Genomic DNA, 20,432 nt, shown 5'->3' with positions numbered 1-20,432 from the left:
CCTGGAGGAGGAAATGGCAACTCATTCTAGTATTCTTGCCTAGAAAATCCCACGGAAAGAGGAGCCTGATGGGCTACAGTACATGAGGTCTCAAAGAGTTGGACACAACTGAGCAGCCGCAGTGCATAGTGGTTTGTGTTCTTTCAAAGGACCACTGTACATGACCAGATATAAGTAACAATGACATGGCAACCCTGAAAACAAATAAATCTTAAAATTGCTTTTCTAAATCAATCACTATCTTCAATGAAAATCACTAAATATTAAGAACTGATTCACTATTTACAAATCAGTGGTTCTCAAATTGGGCTGACAACTAAGAATCACTTAAGGAGCATCTTAAAAATAAAAACTCTGGGCTTCATAGCAGTTCTTCTGAATTGGGGTTTGACCCCCAAATCTTTACTTTTGAAAGCTTTGCAGGGTTTTCTGATGAGTAAGGAGAATTCAGAATGTCTGTTACTCTGATTCCAGATTCTACAAGTGACTATACTGAGGACATAAAAGGGTGAAGTCTGCTAAAGACAGACAACTTGTTAAGTAGCACAGTAGGCTGGAAAAACAATATCCTAATTCTGCGTTTAATGCTTTCAACACCAACTCAAACAGCTGGTTTTGATAAAACTGTACTTATTTCTGCACTGCTGCTTAGGCCCTGGCAATAATTCACTATCGTCTTGCAACTTATTCTCTCATCTGCAAACTGGGAATAATAATAATGCCTATCTCTTAAGAGCTGGTATGAGGATTAGTATATTCATTACATAATGCTCCTAACACAACGCCTGGCATATACTGAGTGCTCATTAGATAGGTTACATAGCCCACTAAAAGAGCATGCCTTTTTTTAATTAGGGAGAATTTACTAAACCACTCCAATTACGAAATGAGTAAGAAACCCATGTTTAGCTTAGGAAATCCAAAAGGACTTTAAACTAGGGGTAAGGTTAAAATCAAGAACTTGCCTGATTCTCTCACAACAGTTTCTCATAGGATGCCATAGAATCATCTCGTGAACCAATCTCTGGACGAAGACCAGAACTCTGTATTTTTAAAATAACTCCCCTTCTCCCCTAACCAGGTGTTTCTTATGCAAACTCAGGTTTGATAACAGTTAGTATACAGAATCAGTGACCAAATGTCCTCTGAAGCTCCAGCAAAAATACATATATATATACTACTGTGCTCTGTAACCAGAAGAGCAGCGTAATCAGACCCTGATGCAAACAACAGCTGGGGACGGCTGTGGGGAGTAACCGTGGTGACCCTCTCATCTCCTCAGAAACAGAAGATTACGAAAGCGCGGTCCAGCAGACAGTGCGGCCACAAGGAGCTAAAGTTAACTCAACAGCCTCCTTCCCAGGGCTAAGGCCACAGGAAAACGACCTTGGAGGGCGTATTAGGCCGGAGTGGCGCCAGGAGGTTAACGACCCTCCTGCCCGGTTCCGGTGACGGCCAGGAGTCTGCACTACACCACAAGCCAGACGACGGAAGTGCGTCACCCCAACATGCCGAGGAATGCCGGGAATTGTAGTTAATTGGCTGTTTCTCTTTTGCCCCAATTCGCCTTTCTTCTAAGAAGCAGACACCTCGGAACCGTAATGCAGGTCGATTTATGACCCACAAATCTAATCCTTCCCTTTTCCAGATGACAAAGGGAACTCTCTCAGAGCGCATGCGGAATACCGGACCACAAGTCCCAGCATGCTCTGCAGGGCGCCGGGAACGCCTGATCACCGTCGTAGGTGCGGGCCGCATGAATGGAGCTTCTGGCGTAAGGCAAAGCCCGCCACCGTCCGCGCAGCCGGTGCCTGCTCCCAGAGCGTGAGTGCGGGTTGTGGGCCGTGCGCGTGCGCGCTCAAAGGGGGCGCGAGGCAGGCACGCCCGGCCGTTGCCGGCGCGTGGCTTCTGAGGTTGGCGGCTGTAGTGCCGCGCGCCCGACTGACCGGTAGTTGCGGGGCCTCCAGCCTCGCTCCAGGCTGCGGGCAGCCGTGGCGGCCGCCGGCGACCGCAAGGGGCGGAGGAAAGCTGGGGGCGGAGGGGGGCGGCCTCGGCACGCAGAGGAACTGCAGGGCATGCCCCGAGACAACATGGCCTCCCTGATCCAACGGATCGCCCGCCAGGCGTGCCTCACCTTCCGGGGCAGCGGGGGCGGCCGCAGCTCTTCCGACCGCGGCGAGGCGCCAGGCCCGGAGGCGCCGATACCGCAGGGCTTCCCGGAGAACCTGAGCAAGCTGAAGAGCCTGCTGACCCAGGTCCGCGCGGAGGACCTGAACATCTCCCCGCGTAAGGCCACGGTGCAGCCGCTGCGGCCCAACCTGCCGCCCGTCACCTATATGCACATCTGCGAGACCGACGGATTCAGCCTCGGCGTGTTCCTGCTCAAGAGCGGCACCTCCATCCCGCTGCATGACCACCCGGGCATGCACGGCATCCTCAAGGTGCTCTACGGGACCGTGCGCATCAGCTGCATGGACAAGCTGGAGGTGGGCAGCGGGCAGCGGCCGCGGGCCCCGCCACCAGAGCAGCAGTTCGAGCCGCCTCTGCAGCCCCGGGAGCTGGACGCGGTACAGCCGGGCGTGCTGCGCTCCCGGGCAGAGTACACGGAGGCCAGCGGCCCGTGCTTCCTCACGCCGCACCGGGACAACCTGCACCAGATCGACGCTGTGGACGGGCCCGCCGCCTTTCTGGACATCCTGGCCCCGCCCTACGACCCCGACGACGGCCGGGACTGCCACTATTACCGAGTGCTGGAGCCTGTCAGGGCCAAGGAGGCCTCCGGCTCGGCCTGTGACCTGCCCCGAGAAGTGTGGCTCCTGGAGACCCCGCAGGCCGATGACTTCTGGTGCGAGGGGGAGCCTTATCCAGGTCCCAAGGTCTTCCCTTGAAGCCGCCGGCGCCCGAAAGCGGTGGGCCGAACACTTGCCCTACTCAGATCTAGGCTTGGCTGGCCGCGACCCCATCACAAGGGCTTTCTTCCTTCCCCCAGCCTGGGTGTTGGATCTACTGGAATGGGCAGTAGCCGCTTCCTCGGGAGTCTTGGGAAGCGCGGGCGACTGGATTGCAACCACCGGGCACTGTTTTGGGGGCGGAGTAGGCGGGGAAGCTAGGTTGTTTCCTGGCTCTGTCACTGCCACTGGGGTTTGGAGTGGGGGGGGGGGGGAGGGGACAGGGGACTTATCTGAAGTGCTTCCATCTTAAAGCCATAATGAAAATTTTCTTTCCTCTGTTCCCATCCTATTCAAAATATACAAAGTGGTTTTCTCCGCCCTCCTCTGGGTAAATAGGGTTTGTTTTCCACTTGTGTCCTTATGTCCTTTTACTGCTTATTGTTATAGTTCTAACTTACTGACTTTGCATGACCTAGTGGTTTGAATAGTTTTTAGTTCAAGTCATTGGTAAAAACTAGGTTTAAAGAGCTGAGCTACTATTTAAAGTGAGCTGTCCGGCCTAATTAAGTTTTGTGAAAATTAAATCCATCTTTTCAGATTTGAGGGATTACACTCTTAACTATGCATGTAGAGGACAAGATTTCTTTTCTTTCCTCCCCTTGCCCAGTAACCATATCTCGGTTACGCTGGTGGCAAAAACTAAGCAATTCAAGCACCTGTATATCTCAGTGACAAATGATTACTTAGGGCTTCCCCCACTGAGTCTCCAGATCTAGAGTTGAGCAGATGTTTTTATCACCTTCAATGCAAAAACTGTATTATCCTGAAGTGACTTTTATGTCTTAGTGTACTTTAGGAAGTAATAAAGTAATTCTGTATTTTCTAACCAGAGCTGAATCAGTATGCTTCCAAACAACTGAATGTAAAACACTGGTAGCCAGCTGTTGAATTCTGTGTGCCCCTATTTACTTCCAGTATTTTCCTGCAAAAGTAGAGGAAAACGTTGATGACTGTTTCAGATTCTCTTAGGAGCTCTAATGTTCGAGGGGCTGGTGGTTCCAGCTGTGTTGCTGGTGGCAATGTTCTTAGGACAGCCCCCCTCAGTGCTTGCTTCATCTGGGGTGGGTTTTCTGCAGGAAGAGAGGCATGGATGACCAGGGCTAGATAACTGAGAATTAACTATACTGCTAGCCACTTTAGGGCACCCAAACTTGGGACAAAACACTTCCCACTCCGAACCTCTTGAACTGTTGTGCTGTGACTAGTTTTATCTTTGTCCTTTTAATAGGCGGAGCAGCTTTACCTTGTTTACAAATGTATTGACACCATTTGCTTCAGGCCAAGGAACACTCCTGTTTCCCCCCTTTTTACTATTTATAGGATTCCTTTTTTCACAAAACTTTTAATAAAAACAAACTGTAAAAATAAACACATTAAAATTTGCCCAGCTGTTGTCTAAGCCCTCTTGATTGACTTATCCAGGTAGTAATTGAGTTCTGTAATAAAGAGGGATTTGCTATTGGTGGAAAGTGATGACCCTGTAGGGAAGCAGTATGTGCCTTTGCCTCTTTGCACACTCAGTTACAGAGGCCCAGAGTGAAGGAAGCTTTGTTCCCAAACTTAGAATGGAAAAGCAAATTCTTAATGATTTTTCTTAAAAAAACAAAAAAGATGGTACTCAATATGATATGCCAACTGTGCTGTAAAACCTCACAGAGGCATAATGCATTTCTTCTAGGTTGCTAAGTTGTTTTATGACAGTGTCCCATTCTGGTGTGATTTATTATACCTTAGGGGGAGTTTGAAGCACTTCTTTATGCTGTTTTGTTTGAAATTAAGTTCTAGATATGCAAATGATGACTTCCTTTAAAACTGTTCACAAGGGTTTTTTTTTTTTCATAACAGTGATGAATGTGTATTATCAATTACATACCTACCTGTTTTGAATTATATTGTAGCAAAAAGTTGACCAACTTATAACAGTTGTTGATGATGGATGATGTTTAAGTTATAATACAACCTGGAGTACATTAAACTAACCTACAAAGATTCATTCTGGCAATAAGACAGTAATAAAGGAGGAATTGTTTTTCCAAATTTCATTATGAAAATTTTTAAAGTTTTCATGTACAAGCAAGTTGAATGAAAAGACTAAGGTGCTTTTTAAAAGAGTAACTGAAATTATCGCAGGCCAAAACAGCAATATATATCTAATTTAGTTCAGTAAGAACAGTGGAACTTTGGGTTCACTAATAAATTCTGAGTAAATTAATGGTGAAAACAAAATTAACTTGTTATAGTGAGCCACTGAGGAAAGAATATCCTTAAAGACAAAATATGCAGAAAAGCCTTGCACCTTTCTGCATAAACTCTTAGATATGATCATGTGCTGCTGTTGTGTTTCCTTATATTCCTGTAATATGGGTAACAACTGTGGAAAAAAGTTGTCTTCTCCTACAGAGACTAATGAGCACAATGATACTAATCACTTAACTTTTCTGTTGAATAACAAATGCAATAACTGCCTCTCATGGATGAAAGTTTGTCTAATACTTTTAAAGCTTTTTAATTCTCTGGTTATATCAATTTAGAGTATTATATATCTACCTACTACTTTATGAGAATTGATTTTTTTTTTTTATTAAGTCTGAATTGCATGGATGGAATTTACACTAACTGCTGTTTACCAGTGAAAATGATGAACTGTTTTTTAAAGTAATGTGTGTTGGTCAACAGAAGTGGGTTATCTGACCTTTCAACACTAACAGCCTTTAACTTTTCCCAAAACTGACACCTTTTATTCCTTCTGCATTGTCCCCTTGTAGGTGCATTAGTCTAGGCATCTCAGGGGGATTCTCGTCACTGATCTATTCCAAATAGTAGAATCTTGTGCTCTAGTTCTGCTCACCGAAGAAGCAATAGTGTGTCTTTAATTCAGGACTCTGCCCATTACTATTCAACTCTAACCTGAAGGCACGGCCACTCTTGTAATTCTCTTGTTCTGAATTCAGAACTTCACATCACACACACAAGCTGACCATTGATTCTTACAGTACAATGAGTGTCAAAGAAGGAAATCATTTGTTAAGCCCCATATAATATGATGATGAATCTTCTGATCCAGGGATGTTTACATTTCTGGATTAAAATCTGTACTTATGGAAAATAAAGGCATTTTGAAATTGTTCAGAGGTAATCTTATTTGATTATTGCAAAATGGAGGAGAATGTTACTTGAGCTATGATGTCTATATTTGAATTACTATAAAAGGTTCACAGTCTGTATGGTAAGATTATGTTGTAAAAAACGGGGTCTTCTGGAGATTCTAAAGTCCAAGTAATAATATAAACTGAATAGTTTATTTCCCTGTTTGTAATCTTTGAAACAGCCTGATTGAAAACACATCTGAAATTATCTAACATGCAACCATACTATTTTGCTGCACCAAAAATACTGCTTTTATATTTAACCTAAGGAAAATAAGCTAGTGCAGAAAAAAGAAAAACAACTTTCATTCTTGGAGGAAAGAATCTATGGACTTAAATATTTTCTTGTCTTTACTTTTTCTATAAAACTTGTTTAACTACTTCGGATTGGCAGCATTGTAGGCACTTGTGGTGAGGGGATAGCGACTTTTCCTTCCCACCACCACCCCCAAAGTTGTATTGAACTGTTAAAATATCACTACAGCCATTTTTAATATATACCAAACAATTTGCCTTAGTTTCATTAGCAGTTAGGATATTGAAATTAAATAGCCTGGTTTACAAATAGTTGGAAACCTAACCTAAAATTAGTATACCTATTTTTAATGTGTACTGAACCATCTCAACTGCATTATAATCTTTAAGGAATTAGTCTCTGGACATTTATTTTTAATAACAATTCCCAGTAACAGCTGAAACATCTGTATTATTTAATAAAGCATATTGACTAAAAGAGAGCAGACCTATTAGCTTTATATGCTTTATTTCTTGGGCGGAGTAAAAAAAATGAGACACCTGTGAAAAGTATCCCGAATGTTTCAAGCAGAGTAAAATACGATTAAAGATTGACCTAACATGTTGAAATCAAGGAGTAAAACCCTGACAGTTGGCTCTGAAAAAACACCAAGGTGTATTCCTTATGGTATGGCAATGCCAGGTCACCAAACCTACATCAAGGCAAAAGTGACTCTGTAATCAATTTAACTATCAAAATGTCTTTCATCTTATTAAAAAAAGACTTTAGTCTGTTGCTTTGTAAATGATTTGTTTACCTTGTCTTGATTGAAGGAGCTCTAAAATTAAAATTTGGCAAGACAATTATAAATCACATAAAACTTAGATGTATCTATTTATGGCTTCCCTGTTGGCTCAGGTTGTAAAGAATCTGCCTGCAACGTGGGAGACCTGGGTTCGATCCCTGGGTCAGAGAAGTCCCCTGGAATGGCATCCCACTCCAGTATTGTTGCCTTGAGAATCCCATGGACAGGAGCCTGGCAGGCTACAGTCTATGCAATGGCAAAGAGTCCGATCAGACTGAGCAACTAACATTTCATTTTCATTTAGGTTTATTTTTTAATGATGTTTTAGTAGGAGAGTATTATTAAAAAGTTATCAAAATGGCATTGTTGTATATACAAAACGTCTTTAACAAAATTGGCCAAGCAAGGATGATACTATGCCAACAAGCTAGGAAATAATGAATCTAATGAGATGACTCCAATCACTTAGAACGATCTGACACCGGATTTTAGGAAGTTCCATTTAGTAGTTCTGAGAGGTATTGTGCATCTTTGAAATAAGAACAGGGAAGAAATAAGGGTTACTTATCCCCGCAAATCAGATTTCAAATTCTAGTGCTGGTAAGGGCCGAAAAAGAGTTTCCCTGAGTACCAGCCACTGTCTGCTGTTCTAAAATACAAGCCATCTATTATCAGCCATGTCTTAGTAACAGTGACAAAGGACAGACGACACAGTTTTCAGATGATGTATCTAGACACTCCAATGTGTTACACTTGTGTAAGGATCCAGAGGCAGTGAGTGAAGTTAAATATTCAGGTCCAGTTTTAGAGTAAAAAAGATAACAAAGACAATCTGTATTATAGATATTGTCGGGGGGAGGGGGTGTCAGTTAATTTATATTTTAAAATCACTACAAAAGGCTTGTACTAAAATGACCCCTAGAGTATTGTTTTGCAAAGCATTATCCAACGAAGGGCCATATTTACCTATTTGATTCAGATTGTCTTGAGATTTTAAGGCTGGTGTACACCTGTACATCATCTAAAAAGCTGGGTATTTGTCTCTAGACCGACCAGACCTATGGCAGAGAATGATCCTTCCAAATGGGTGTAATTGGGGAGACGTCTAGAGAGAAATGAGTCCTGGGGTAATTCCTTTGGTAACCATTAATGCTGTCATCAGCAGTGTCTGAGTGCATTTTTGATCAGAAGAGGCGATAGCGCTTTTCAAAAAGTTTTCTGTGGTCATGAGACTAATCCTGGAACCTGAAAGTCATTTCCAGCTTGACCACGCCACCACACTTTCCACAAAGCCACATCTCGTCTGAGTTCCAGGCTCTGGTCAGGGTTCTGAAAGCAGTTGCAAATGTGTAGTCTCCGAGTGGGCACTTGTTTGTAAGTATTTATTTTCCGGAGCCCACTCAGGAGCAGAGAGAAGCTATAGGCTGTTACAGAGGACGGAACAATGAGTCAAAACAACGCCTCCCCACTTTTACACTAATGCATGGGGGAAATCCCCGAATGCTAGCGAATGCTCGTGTTTGATTATGAATGGAGATTGCTTTGCGGCAAGAGAGCCAATGTGGAAAGACTAGCAAAGAAAACTTGGAGACCATGGCTTGGTCAAAGTACTAAAACCCACTGGGTACTGTTGAAGTCACACCCAATAAATCTTGCATAAATAATTTCTGCAGCAAAAATATTGTTGAAAAGTATTTATTTACACTATAGTCATAAACCATTCATTATCCGAACTTTAGTTAGTGGTTTTGTGTTAGAATAAATCATTTGTATTTCCACAACTATTAAGAGCTAATAACCAAACAAGTCAGCTCCAGTAACATTATTTACATTCCTATCTGCAATTTGACTACAAAGGTAACACTTTTAAGTCACAAAACAGAGCATACAAAAATATACTTTCTAAAAAAAATTCCAAATATTAATAGGCAGAAATATACAGCCATACTAAACCCAGGGAGTGATTTTTTCTCCATAGTAAGGCAACCCATTTACATGCAGACCCTGTAACATTGTCTACATCACACAAGGCACCAGGGACACGTCCAACACAACTGCATGCATCCTAGCTTCAGAGAATATATGTACATCCCCCTTTAAATAAGTTAACCTCTGACTCATTGCAAGAGATCATACATGTTTTACTTTTTCTTTTCCCAAAGGTTCAGAAATTGGAGAACAGTGCACATCAAAAATACACAAAATCTGAATGGATATACACTGAAAAAATAGTCTTTACGTTTCTCAAACCACTCAAAAAGAAGCAAGTATTGCTATGTCCCTCCCATCACATTGCACTTCTGTTCTCTAAGTTTATAATACATATTGCTTAAAGGGTTGAGATGACTAGATAAGCTTTGATTCACTTCTAGGGCAACAGAATGCAGCGTAAAGGCCATGCTTCGCCCACTGTACAGCATCCCCTGAATCAGTCCCAGGCCATTAAAGTGCACATCAGCTTTGCTTCTGCCTTTTTGCTGTCCCCATCTGAAGAGATCAGCATCTCCCAAACTACTGTAGAAAAAGTCTCAAATCAGTTCTGACATCCAGAGTCAAAAAACTAACCAGTCAAAATAAGAGAGGGGCACCAAACCTAGTCAAACAACCCTTTAAAGTAGGGTCAGGCCTCAGCCCTCTAGGCCAGAGGCCCCCCACCCAACTCCCTTCTGTGCCTCCCCATTAATTTGGGGTGACGGTCAACTCACCTAAGACAGACTAAGGTGGGCTAAGTTTTAGAAGCAGGCTAAGACCTGCTTCTAAGTGGAAAGGAGGGGGCGGGGTGGGGGCAGTGCTAGGCTCCTTCAAGGCCCTTTGACCAATGAAATGAGGGAAGGGCAGGAATGGGTGGTAGTGTTTGTCGTGCAGCTCCAATGGACGAAGGGCCTCCGGGGCCTCAAAGGGCTGGTGTGTCAACGTGAGTCTCATCTCAGGGCGTCCGGGTCCGAGACGAACAAGGGCCGAGGGACCCTCCACCAATAGCGCTGCTGTTGCTGCTGCACAGGGTCCCCCCGGCCTGCGCGCCCCCGCTGCAAGAGGCGCTGGAGGCGGCCGGCACCGCCGAGGACGGGGCGCTGCTCTTTCGCTCCTTCTGTCTCAGGTGGATCTTGGTGTGGCGCTTCCTCTCATCACTGCGGGCAAACTTGCGGCCACAGTAATCACAGGCAAAGGGCTTCTCGCCAGTGTGGGTGCGGATGTGGGTAGTGAGGTGGTCGCTGCGGCTGAAGTTGCGCATACAGATCCGACACTGGAAGGGCTTGTGCCCCGTGTGGATTCGGATGTGCCTGGTCAGCTCGTCCGAGCGGGAGAAGCGCCGGTCACAGCCTTCTGCTGGGCACGGGTAGGGCCTCTCGTGCACTGGGGTCTTGCTCGGCCTGTTGGGGTACTTTCGAGGCCTCAGAATGGGCCGCAGTGGCAGATGGTGTGGGTTGTAGGCGGCCGCGGCAGCCGCTGCCGAGCCAGTGCCAGGTAGCCGGGGTCCCTCGCTGCCTCCGCCTGCCCCTGGCCCTGTGGCCCCAGCACTGGGCCCTCCCAGGGTAAAGTTGCGGATGGTGGAGAGCGGAGTGAGTGGAGGGGGGACTCGCAGGGAGTCCAGGGGACAGGGAAAGGGCTTGCGGTCTGGGCCAGCTGTACCGTGTAGGTCTCTCTGGCACTGTGAGGGGAAAAATCCAGGATAGTCTGGGATCATGGGGAAGAGACTTGGGTCCGTGGCTGGCTTGGGGGACGGATAGGAAGGAGGTGGTGGGTAGGCCAGAGAGGAGGAGGTGGAGGTGGTGGCTGCTGATAGGAATGCAGAGGGGTCCTGGTATAGGTCTCCTCCACAGCCCGCATAAGGAGGAGGCGGCGGCGGAGTGTAGAGGTGGTCCAGGTCAGGCTGGGTCTGGGACATGGTGCACACACCCAAGGGTCCAGTGGCCAGTGGGTTGGGAGAGGCAGAGGTGATGCTGGAGGAGGCTGTGGTGGAAGCTGGGGAGGTGACCCCCTGCAGGATGCCTGCACTCACAATGTTGATGATACCTTCTGGGTAGCAGCCGGCACCAGGGTACTGGGGGTCAATGGAGAACTTGCCCATGTAAGTGAAGGTCTGGTTTCGGGGTGCTGAGCCCGGAGCAAAGCTGCTGGGATATGGAAGATCCAAGGACCTCTTCTCTCCAGTCATGTCAATGTTGATCATGCCATCTGGGGAGGGGAAAAGAAGAATGGAGGTGGAGCATTGAGAATGCAGCCAAGAATCCCTTCTCACCCTTCTGTCTCACATGAGTCCCACCTCAAGGACTCCAGCACTGTATAGCCGGGGCAGAATTCAACAGGTGGGGAAACTGTGGCCCAAAGACAGTAAGAAGAGGCTAGCCCAGATCCTACTGTGGAAGCCAGCCACAGTCTAGGATTCAAACTACCTCCAGGCAAACAGGATGAGCTACCCCCACCCCCACCCCTACCACATACAGCCATCTGTGGCTCCAGTCCCCAATGAAAACACCCAATAATAGCAGCAGCAGTATTAAAAATTCCCCATCTGCCTGGAAGTTCTCCCTCTCCTTTGCCTGAGGTCCCACAGCTAGGGCAGGCACTACCCAGGAGACTGACCCCAGCCAGTGCAGCGAAGGTGTCAGCCTCAAAGGTGAGCCAAAGAAGGGGGTCAATGATTTCCCGGCTGCTCCACACCCCAGGTTCCTTCCTTCCCTCCCTCTCCCGCTGCTGGAGGGAATCAGGCTCTGCCATGGAAGGAGTCTAAATAGGTTTCCTTTCCCAATCTTTTCAGCCTAGTCCCACACCTGCGCGGCCTCGCCTCAGCGCAAAAGCAGTGGCAGGGCTTCGGGGAAGGTGCGCGGGCTTCGGGAGACCACTTGCCACCGCCAAGGAAACTCGCGGCGCCGGCTCCCTACGGGCCTCCCTCGGCAGCCACGGGGCCGCTTCCCGCCGTTGCCCGCCCCATCTCCTCCTCCCCGCCGGGCCAACCCCCTCAACTTCGCTGGCAGCGCGCAGGTGGGGGCGCTCCTTCAGACCGCAGGAGGAGCGCGCTCCGAGATTTTCCCCGGGTCTCCTCTACCGAGCAGGAAGCGGCGGACGCTTTCCTCGGGCATCTCCGCTGCTCCGCTCTCCAGACGCTCAGCTTTCCGCCAGAGCCCCGAACTTCCCCATCACTTTGCCCCTACCGCGGGACTGGGGAGGCTGGGGTGCCGCCGGCATTAAGGCTCGCATAAGCCCCGAAGCCTGGTGGGGCACCACCTCCTACTCTTATGCCTAATTCCGCCGGGGCTGGGCGCGCCGCAGCGCACGCACGCCGGTTCGCTGGCAACCTGGTGCATCTGCCCGCGCGCCCAGCTCCAACGCCCGGGTCCCCGCTCCCGCTTTCCTCCTGCACCCACTTCTATCCTTCAAATCCAGTTCAATCAACACCTTCCACCTCTCCTCCAAGTCCCGCACACGCACGAAAACCCACCCACCACCTCCGAGCGGCGTGGGTCCCGGTTCGCGAAGGGGGCACGCGGCTTACCTCCGGCCACTCCGTTCATCTGGTCAAAGGGGCCTCCCAGTTCGGCATTGGGGAAAATGGTCACCGACGTGGGGGCGAGGTCCTCCACCGGGTAGATGTTGTCAGACAGCTGGTGCACAAAACCACTGAGAGTTACTGGGATTTTGTCTACGGCCTTGGCGGTCATCATTTGCTCCTCGCACAACCTGGAGACCCAACTCCCTCGCTACCTGGAGTGTCAGAGAAGCCGTTTTGGAGAGGGATTGGACTGAGCCTAGGTTGGTATCTCCTTGTGCCCTCCACACTTAAAAGCAACTACCCCCCTCAAAAAAAAAAAAAAAAATCTAACAGATCTAAAACTAGCAAACAAGTTGCTGGTTTTTTAAGAAGAAAGATGGCTATTTGCCACTGACTCTCGCCTGGGTTCCGGCTGGGAAGCCAGGAGTCGCTGGTGTAGTGTTATTATAACAGTCAGTGTGTCCCCTCGCCGAGCTATTAATCAATTGCTGCTCTCTCGGTTAGACGGAAAGTGTTGCTCTAAGTATTTATGGGCAGGTCCTCAATGCCCGTGACGTCACTGCCCATATATGGACTGAGGAACAGGGCTGGGCCTGGTGGCTTTTGCCGTCACATGGCCTATTTGCATAGGGGCTCGGCTGCGCGGGCTCCAGCGGGCTCGCGACTCCCAGCTTGCAGCCCGCAGGGGTCTGGGGCAGGCGGCCCGAGCCGCAGCCCGGGTCCAGGGCTCAGAGCCTGCCAGGGAGGGGCCGCGCCAAAGGTCCGGCTTAGGCTACTGTGGGAGAGCGATCGGGTCCCGGCTGCTGCGCGGCCTCCGGGGCGGGGAGGAATTCCGGTTCTCCGGACTTTCCAAAAAAGGCGAAGATCCGGTGCCGGCAGCTCCGCCTCCCCAGCCCTTGTTTGGGAGCCATTCCGGAAAATTAAACTTCGGAAAGAAACCGAACGGAGCCGAGACACTACAGTCAAACCCCTACTCACTTTCTTGGCAGCTCAAAACCGCAAGCAAAAGGAGGCAGAAAAGAAAAAAAAAAAAGCTGCATGCATTCACGGAAGCTGACTGCTTTTTTCTGAATTACTTGGTGGAAAGAAGTGGCTGGTGATAAGAGTGAATGCGGTATTGCTTTTTTGGAAAGTCTGTTCTATTTATACAGGAGCGAAAACGGAACAGGTTTGGGGTTGTTTGTTTGTTTAAGTATTTTGGGCACCTTGGGGGGGGTAGACCCTTGGAGGAGCAGATAACTGCGGGGAGCTTCGAGAGAAATCCTCAGCCGGAGACACCCCCCTTCCTGTGCCCGCGCGCTCCCCGCCCCCCTTCAGCTGCTGCGCTTAGCGGGCGCCCTTCCCGGCGCGTCTGGGCGGTCGGCTGTGTGGGGGCGTCCAGATGGAGGTTTGGACACTCACCCTGCCCCGCCACACGCACACACACTCTTACACTCACACGCGCTCCACTTCCGCTACACACACTCCAGCCCCCGCCGCCTTCTTCACACACCCACTCGCACACCTTACGCTACACACCTCCCTGTTGACAGCGCGCCCGTGCATCCGCCTCTCCAACAGAGTGACTGGTCGGCAAGAGCGGGCGCCTGGGTTTGCTCGGCAGGGTGCTCTGCGAAAACACCCATCCTCGCCTTCACACTGCCTGGACCGACCGCCACCGCAGTCCCCCACCCCCAAAACCCTCCGGAGGGGCGCTCTGCCCGCATCCGAGCCCTACTCCAAAACACACACATTTAAGAGGAATATCCTTCCTTTCCCTGGCCAAGAGCCACCTCGGAGAGCCCAGAGAGGTCCAGAGTGATAGCAAACGGTGACGCTAACGCCAGTTTCAAGTCGCCATCACCGTACACACTTTTACCTTTGAGAGTTCAAAACAAAACAAAACAAAAAAATAAAACTGGCCCCGACAAGAACCTTTATGCTTAGTTCTCAAAACAATTTTTAAACTTTTCAGAGGTCCAGACTCTGGTCGGCTGTTCTGACCTCTCCTATCTCCTGGCGCGCCCTAGCCCGCCTTGGGAGCGCTCCGAGCCTGGCCGGGGCCTCGTAGGAGGATGGTCTCAATTGCTCAAACCTGGAGAGCGGCCGCCTGCCACCTCTTTCCCGCCCCCAAAGCAGCCGAGGCCTGGGACCTTGCGCGGGACTGCCTCTAGGGCCCGGCCCTGCCCCAGCCCGCGGCCAGCCAGGACAGCCCCAGCCTCGTGGGGGCGCGGGCTACCGAGAGCCACGGCGCCACGCCGTGGAGGCAGCGCGGCGCTGCAGGCGGCTCTCCCGCCGCTCACCTGCCGCGGCGAACCCGCTCCCGCCCGGCCCCGCGCGCGCGGCGGTCAGGGCCCCGGGGCGGCGGTGAGCGGCCTCAGCTCCTCTTCTCGCGCTCCACTTCTCCCTCAGCCCGCCTCGAAATTGGCCGGCCATCTTCCTGACTTAAAACACCCAGAGAAATTTTGGGAAAGTTTGTTGCTGGCGCTGCGCGCACTTTTCCAATTGGAAATTAAAAATAAAAGGGGAAAGGAAGGAAGTCGCGGCAAGATTAGCACCCTTGGAAGTACCCCCACCCTCGACAAAAACGTGAAAAGTTCCCGTTTCTTTAAAAAAAGAAGAATAAAAGAAAGCTGCACTCTTACCACGTGCGCCAGCCCGCTCCGCCTGCGCTCCGGCCAGTCCTGCGGCCCCCGCGCGGACCACCGGCAAGACGACGCCTCGGAGGGGAGCCCGACTCGCATCTCCAGCCCTGAGTCCGAAAGAGTTGGGGGGTGGGGGACCGAATTATGCAAATATGGGTCGTGGCAGCGGGGCTCGGGTTACGGCCCCCGCCGGCCTCCGAGGTGAGGCACCCACCGGCGGCAAGCGCGGGCGCCGCGACTGGTTGCGCTTCGCTCCTCTCCACGCACGTGGGCGGGCGGGCGGGCGGGCGAGTCACCGGGGCCGCCCCGCGGTGGGCGCCGCTGCCAACCCCGCGGGCGGCCACCGCGCGCCGCCCCGAGGGGGAGCTCCTGGACGTCCGAGTGCGAGTGCCGGGCGAACTGGGCGCAGAGGGCAGGACGCAGGCCGGGGGCTGCTCGGGAAGGGGTGAGCCGCGCAGTCTTCAGCGGCTACCCTTCCCAAAGGAGGAGGCTGAGTGGGGGTCAGATGGGGGATGGGACCCCAGCGAGGAGAGGCGGGCTTGCCCGGCCCGTCAGAGAAGCTCGTTAGAGTAAATGGGAGTGACCGACACTGGAATTATTCGCAGTTTTCCAACAACTCACACCTCCTTATGAGCTGCGCCACGTCAAGCCAGCCTTGCGCCAGGGGTTGGTTGGGGGCAGGGGCAAACAACAGCGGCAAGGAGGCTTTGCAGGCTCCGGGGAAAGGTGCCTGGGGCCAGTCCTGGGAGGCCTTTCCTGAACCTCCGCTGGAAACGGGTCAGTAGATTCTCTCTCTCACTCTCTCTCCCTCTCTCCCTCTGTCCTTCTCTTCCTCTGTCCTTCTCTTCCTCTCTCTCCCTCTGCCTCCCTCACCACCTTTTAAGAGTAATAATGGAATAAAGTCCAGGCACACTCATCTCAAGGCAGCCATCCTGAGGATGGGTAATAAATTCGGAAAGCTGAAGTAACTTGCCTAGGTAGCGCAGCTGATAAGTTGTGGTGTCCAAACTTGCAACCGGGTCTTCCGACTCTAAGTACAATGCTCTGGATGCTACATTATTCATATGGGAAAACCCAGTTCCAGAAAGAGAACGGCTCTTCGAGGACTGGGAGCCTGGTTCAGCCCATCAGGAAAGAAACAGGTCACTTTCGACAGCTTCATCTTCTTCCTTTGGCATTTCTGAGGAAAAGAGGAAAGCTGAAGTCAGGGATTTCAAGAACATGGGACAAGGTACTGTCATGGACATACCCCTCTCCCCAGATTGAAGGAAGAATTTGAGTTCTTGGGCTTTCCTAGGCCGTGTTATGAATGAAGTGACCAGGTTCCCACAAAGCTAGCATACTAATAGGCCCTGTAATAAGAGAAGCCAATCCCACAGTATCCTTCCTGGAGTGAAGAAGAAGTGAGAGAGAGGGGGAAAAAAAAGAAAGAGACAAAATCCTAAAGGTGTTTACAGAGTAAGATATTGTGCCTAGGAAAGGAATAAGGGGGAAGGTGTCAGTTGAATACAGAGATGTACTGTGGTCTCTACTTTTAAGCAGTTGAGTTTATTCTGATCAAAAGCTGAACAAATAAATTCTTTTCTTTAAAATTGTCAAAAAAGCTCAAGTAAATGGAATGCTCCAAGATGGATCAGTGTTATTATAAAGAGTAGCAAATTGATGCCAGATTCTGATTTGCTTTGTCCTGATTCCAGACCCAGGGAGTACAAGAGGAAGGAAGCAGAGGCGCCCCTTAGGCCTGCCCTGTGATGGGGGTGAGGAGGAAGGGAGGCACACAGGGTCCTGGCTGGCCCTCGAGGTCTACGCACTGAGTGGTTTTCAGCTTTTTTCCACAGTGTGGACTTGAGAATCACTCAATCAGCCATGAGGCATGTCACAAATAACTTGTTAACATTTGTATTTTGATTTATTAAGAAATATTTGTAAACATTTTTATAGGCTATCCCTATTGTCATGTCATTTTCACTCACTTCCATTCTAACACTGACACTGGAGTGAAACAGAATTGCCTTTAATTATGGACACACACAAGGGTGTGAATCCTGAACTCAAAAAGCATAGCTCTGTGAACCTCAGTGATGAACAGACTAATTGCCAACTCTGCCATCCAGCCAAGCCTTTCTTAAAGGTGCCCCTCTGTGCTGAGAAAACTGCTAAGTGCCTTCCTGCATTCAGCATCTCACTATGAATCTGGTAATCTCAGGGACTGTAAGCCAAACCGAGATTATGCCAAAGTTGTTGTGAAGCCTGAGAGAATCTTTGCTTCACACCAGTCCAACGTGTAGCCAAATTCATGTGTCATCGGTACAAACAATCTGGATGGGGAAGTAAGACCCCTATGATCCTGTTTTGTAGTAGCAACAGCACTGGCCTAAGCAGAGGTTCCTTTAAGGTGAACTTTAGACTGAAGCAACTTAGCACGCACGCTTGTCGTTAAGTCAACAGGTATTTCTCTAGCATCTTCTATGTGTCAGGCGGTATGCCAAAGGCTACAGATCCCTAAAACTAAGCCTAGTTCCCAGCCTCTTGGAGCTTGCAGTCAATCACACAGATATACAATTGTAAACAATGACAACGTTTGACCCCAGTGAAGAAAAAAGGACAAAGGATCCGATTCAATCTAGGTCGGCTTCTCTAAGCAGAGATCTGAAGAATGTGTGAGGCTTAGGGGAAGGTCTGTGGATAGAGTATTTCAGGGAGAAAGAGTCAGTATGAAAAAGACCCAGACGTGCAGGGAAGCAAAGTGCATTTGTGGAATAAAGAAAGTTCAACGTGGGTGGAAACCTCCAGGCTGCCTTCCTTGCCTAGTGCACTGGAACGGAGGGTGGCCAATCCAGCCAGGCTCCTTGAAAGTCCCTACCCTTCTCCCACCCTTCAAAAGACTTTAACTTGTATGACTCTCCTTTTCCTCTGCCATTATCTTTTCCGGATAATGACAATGGCATTATACTTTTTACCTTTGAGGTTTTTTTTTTTTTTTTTTTTACCACTCAGCTTCTGAAGCATGCCAACAAGATTTCATCAAGAAGAGAGAACATATACAGAAATTCTTATTGGCATCAGCATTCTGTTTCAGTGACAGTCTTAATGAAATAACGTTCCTTAGTTGTCTATTTCTCCATACTGAAATGACAGACAATGTGAATTTTGTCCCATTTAAAATGAATAGAGTGGAGAAGTGCAGTCTTTCTAGTAGAAACACATCATGTCAAATCTACAGATCACTTTACCATTGCTGGCAAAGAATAAAAGGTAAATCAGTGCATTATTTATCACCATTATGACAAGCTGCATATCAACCTAGGGTCCAGGTTAATAAGTGATAGTCTGTCAATCTGGTCATTAAGGCTCGAAGCAAAATTTCCATCCCAAGTCACACTTTTTTATGCCTTTAAGTTTAAAATCTTTCAGCTTATATATCTAATTGTACAAAAAATGAAGTTCACTATAGGAAATTCCTGGAATTTTTAAAGAGAAATTTATATTTAATCTTCATCTATAATTTCTGACTCATAGCTTCTAAAACCCTTGGAAGGGAAATTCCTGGATTTTTTAAAGCACATATAACTAGTCTGCTTACATTACCAGGTTACAGGAAGCAATTTTTGTTTTTCCAAATGATGCCAGATGTACTATGGAAGCTTTCTTTCTGCACTGAGAAAAGGACGGGGCAAATCAGTGCATCTAGTTGTCAGAGCAGTTTTCCAGTATTTAAATAAAAAAGAAGGGCTTCCCTGGTGGTCCAGTGGCTAAGACTCTGCACTGCTCCCAACGCAGGGAGCCAAGATTTGATCTGGCCAGGGAACTAGGTCTCACATGCTGCCGCTAAGAGTTCGCAGGCTGCAATGAAAGATTCTACATGCTGCAGTAAAGACCTGAAGCAACCAAATAAATTTATTAATTCCTAAAAGGAAAAAAAAAGAGATAAGGCCCCAAACATTTCATATTTCAACTGAATAATCTTGATATTACAAGCTCTGGAGACCCATCTGGTCTGGGTTCAGATCATAGATCATGGGCTCAAAGTCTAACTCTGACAGTACCCGGCTGTTTGTTCTTAACTAAGTTATATAATTTCTCTGTGCCTCAGTTTCCTCAATTATAAAGTGGACAAAATGATCACGTATATATGTATATATACATATATAAAATATCTCTATATATCATGGGCGTGTGTGCGTGCTATGTGCTAAGTCACTTCAGTCATGTCTGACTCTGTGAGACCCTATGGACTATAGCCCCCCCAGGTTCCTCTGTCCATGGGGATTCTCCAGGCAAGAATCCTGGAGTGGGTTGCCTTGCCCTCCTCCAGGGGATCTTCCCGACCCCAGGATCGAACCCATGTCTCTTATGTCCCCTGCATTGGCAGGTGAGTTCTTTGTCATTGGTGCCGCCTCATGAGTGTACTAAGGATTAAATACAGTGATATATACAAAGCACAGCGCATACTGTTAGCTATTAAATTATCACTATTATGGAACACCCATTTGGCAAACAGACACGGTGCAGTGTTTTTCTCAGTTCACTGCTTTATTCCTCACAACCACCTTGAAAATTAAGGCTATTTATTCCTGTTTTACAGATCAGGGAACTAAGGCTCAGAGGAGATACCTAAATTCACCAAGTAAGGAAGTGGCAAAGCCAGAATATGAACTCTGTTCTCTCCATTGCCAGAGCCCACATCTTTCAAGTATTGATACATCATGTGGTACAGAGCAGCCTACAGATAACTAAGATAAAGCTGATAAAGCATAGGAGTAGCTACACTACAAATATTGATATGTGAGGTGTTGGTAATATTTATTCTTAAATTCTGAGTTTCCACTTCCAAAAATAATGATGAGAAAAGCTAATCCAGAAAGCAGCACAGATTTGCATGGAACTCATAACAACCTCTACCCTTCTGGAAAACGTCATCTAAACTTGGAAAGCCAAGTTCCACATTCCAAAAATTGAATTGACACAACACCCCCCCTTTCTCTCCCAGAAATATCAAAATACATAACAGTAATAGTGTTGCTTTTTCAAGGAAGTTTGGAAATGTGGAATAGAAATTATAGTTTTTGGAAGAGTGGATTAGTGAATGACCTCCAAAATCTGGAGATAGGGCTCGAAAAGAGACATTCTTAGCCTTGCTGTCACCTGTGTAGGGGACCTGCCTGGTGCTGTTGTCTCAC

The 20,432-nt window shown here is 48.3% G+C and overlaps 2 protein-coding genes across 4 annotated transcripts; one reads left to right on the top strand and one right to left on the bottom strand.

Moving 5' to 3' along the window:
• The first annotated feature begins 1,040 nt into the window (after positions 1-1,040).
• Positions 1,041-2,919, top strand: ADO (2-aminoethanethiol dioxygenase). The gene has a single exon (XM_086382282.1). The coding sequence runs from the start codon at positions 2,076-2,078 to the stop codon at positions 2,886-2,888; it is 813 nt and encodes a 270-aa protein (XP_086238408.1). The 5' UTR covers positions 1,041-2,075; the 3' UTR covers positions 2,889-2,919.
• Positions 2,920-8,816: 5,897 nt separating this feature from the next.
• Positions 8,817-15,366, bottom strand: EGR2 (early growth response 2). Of its 3 annotated transcripts, none has more exons than XM_086382280.1 (3): positions 12,841-13,130; positions 12,632-12,740; positions 8,817-11,313 (listed from the first exon to the last, which is right to left on the bottom strand). In XM_086382280.1, the coding sequence occupies exons 2-3, from the start codon at positions 12,648-12,650 to the stop codon at positions 10,064-10,066; spliced, it is 1,269 nt and encodes a 422-aa protein (XP_086238406.1). In that variant the 5' UTR covers positions 12,651-12,740; positions 12,841-13,130; the 3' UTR covers positions 8,817-10,063. The 3 variants fall into 3 exon arrangements, with proteins under 3 accessions (XP_086238406.1, XP_086238405.1, XP_086238407.1); XM_086382281.1 differs by lacking the exon at positions 12,841-13,130 and adding an exon at positions 15,253-15,366 and having other exon boundaries at positions 9,258-11,313; XM_086382279.1 differs by having other exon boundaries at positions 12,632-12,942.
• Positions 15,367-20,432: the final 5,066 nt, after the last annotated feature.

This window comes from Bos grunniens, chromosome 28 (genome assembly GCF_055505025.1).
Source record: "Bos grunniens cultivar Pamir isolate PY7600 chromosome 28, Bosgru_T2T1.0, whole genome shotgun sequence".
In the NCBI taxonomy this organism is placed as follows: Eukaryota; Metazoa; Chordata; class Mammalia; order Artiodactyla; family Bovidae; genus Bos; species Bos grunniens.
The sequence above is the reverse complement of the archived record's forward strand: the minus strand, read 5'-3'. Positions and strand labels throughout refer to the sequence as shown.

Coding starts and splice junctions, on each gene's coding strand:
- ADO (XM_086382282.1), top strand. CDS start 2,076: ATGCCCCGAGACAACATGGCCTCCCTGATCCAACGGATCGCCCGCCAG.
- EGR2 (XM_086382281.1), bottom strand. CDS start 15,351: ATGCGAGTCGGGCTCCCCTCCGAGGCGTCGTCTTGCCGGTGGTCCGCG. Junction 12,741..15,252: donor GGAGCGGGCTGGCGCACGTG/GTAAGAGTGCAG, acceptor TTTGTGCACCAG/CTGTCTGACAACATCTACCC. Junction 11,314..12,631: donor GATGAACGGAGTGGCCGGAG/GTAAGCCGCGTG, acceptor TCCCCTCCCCAG/ATGGCATGATCAACATTGAC.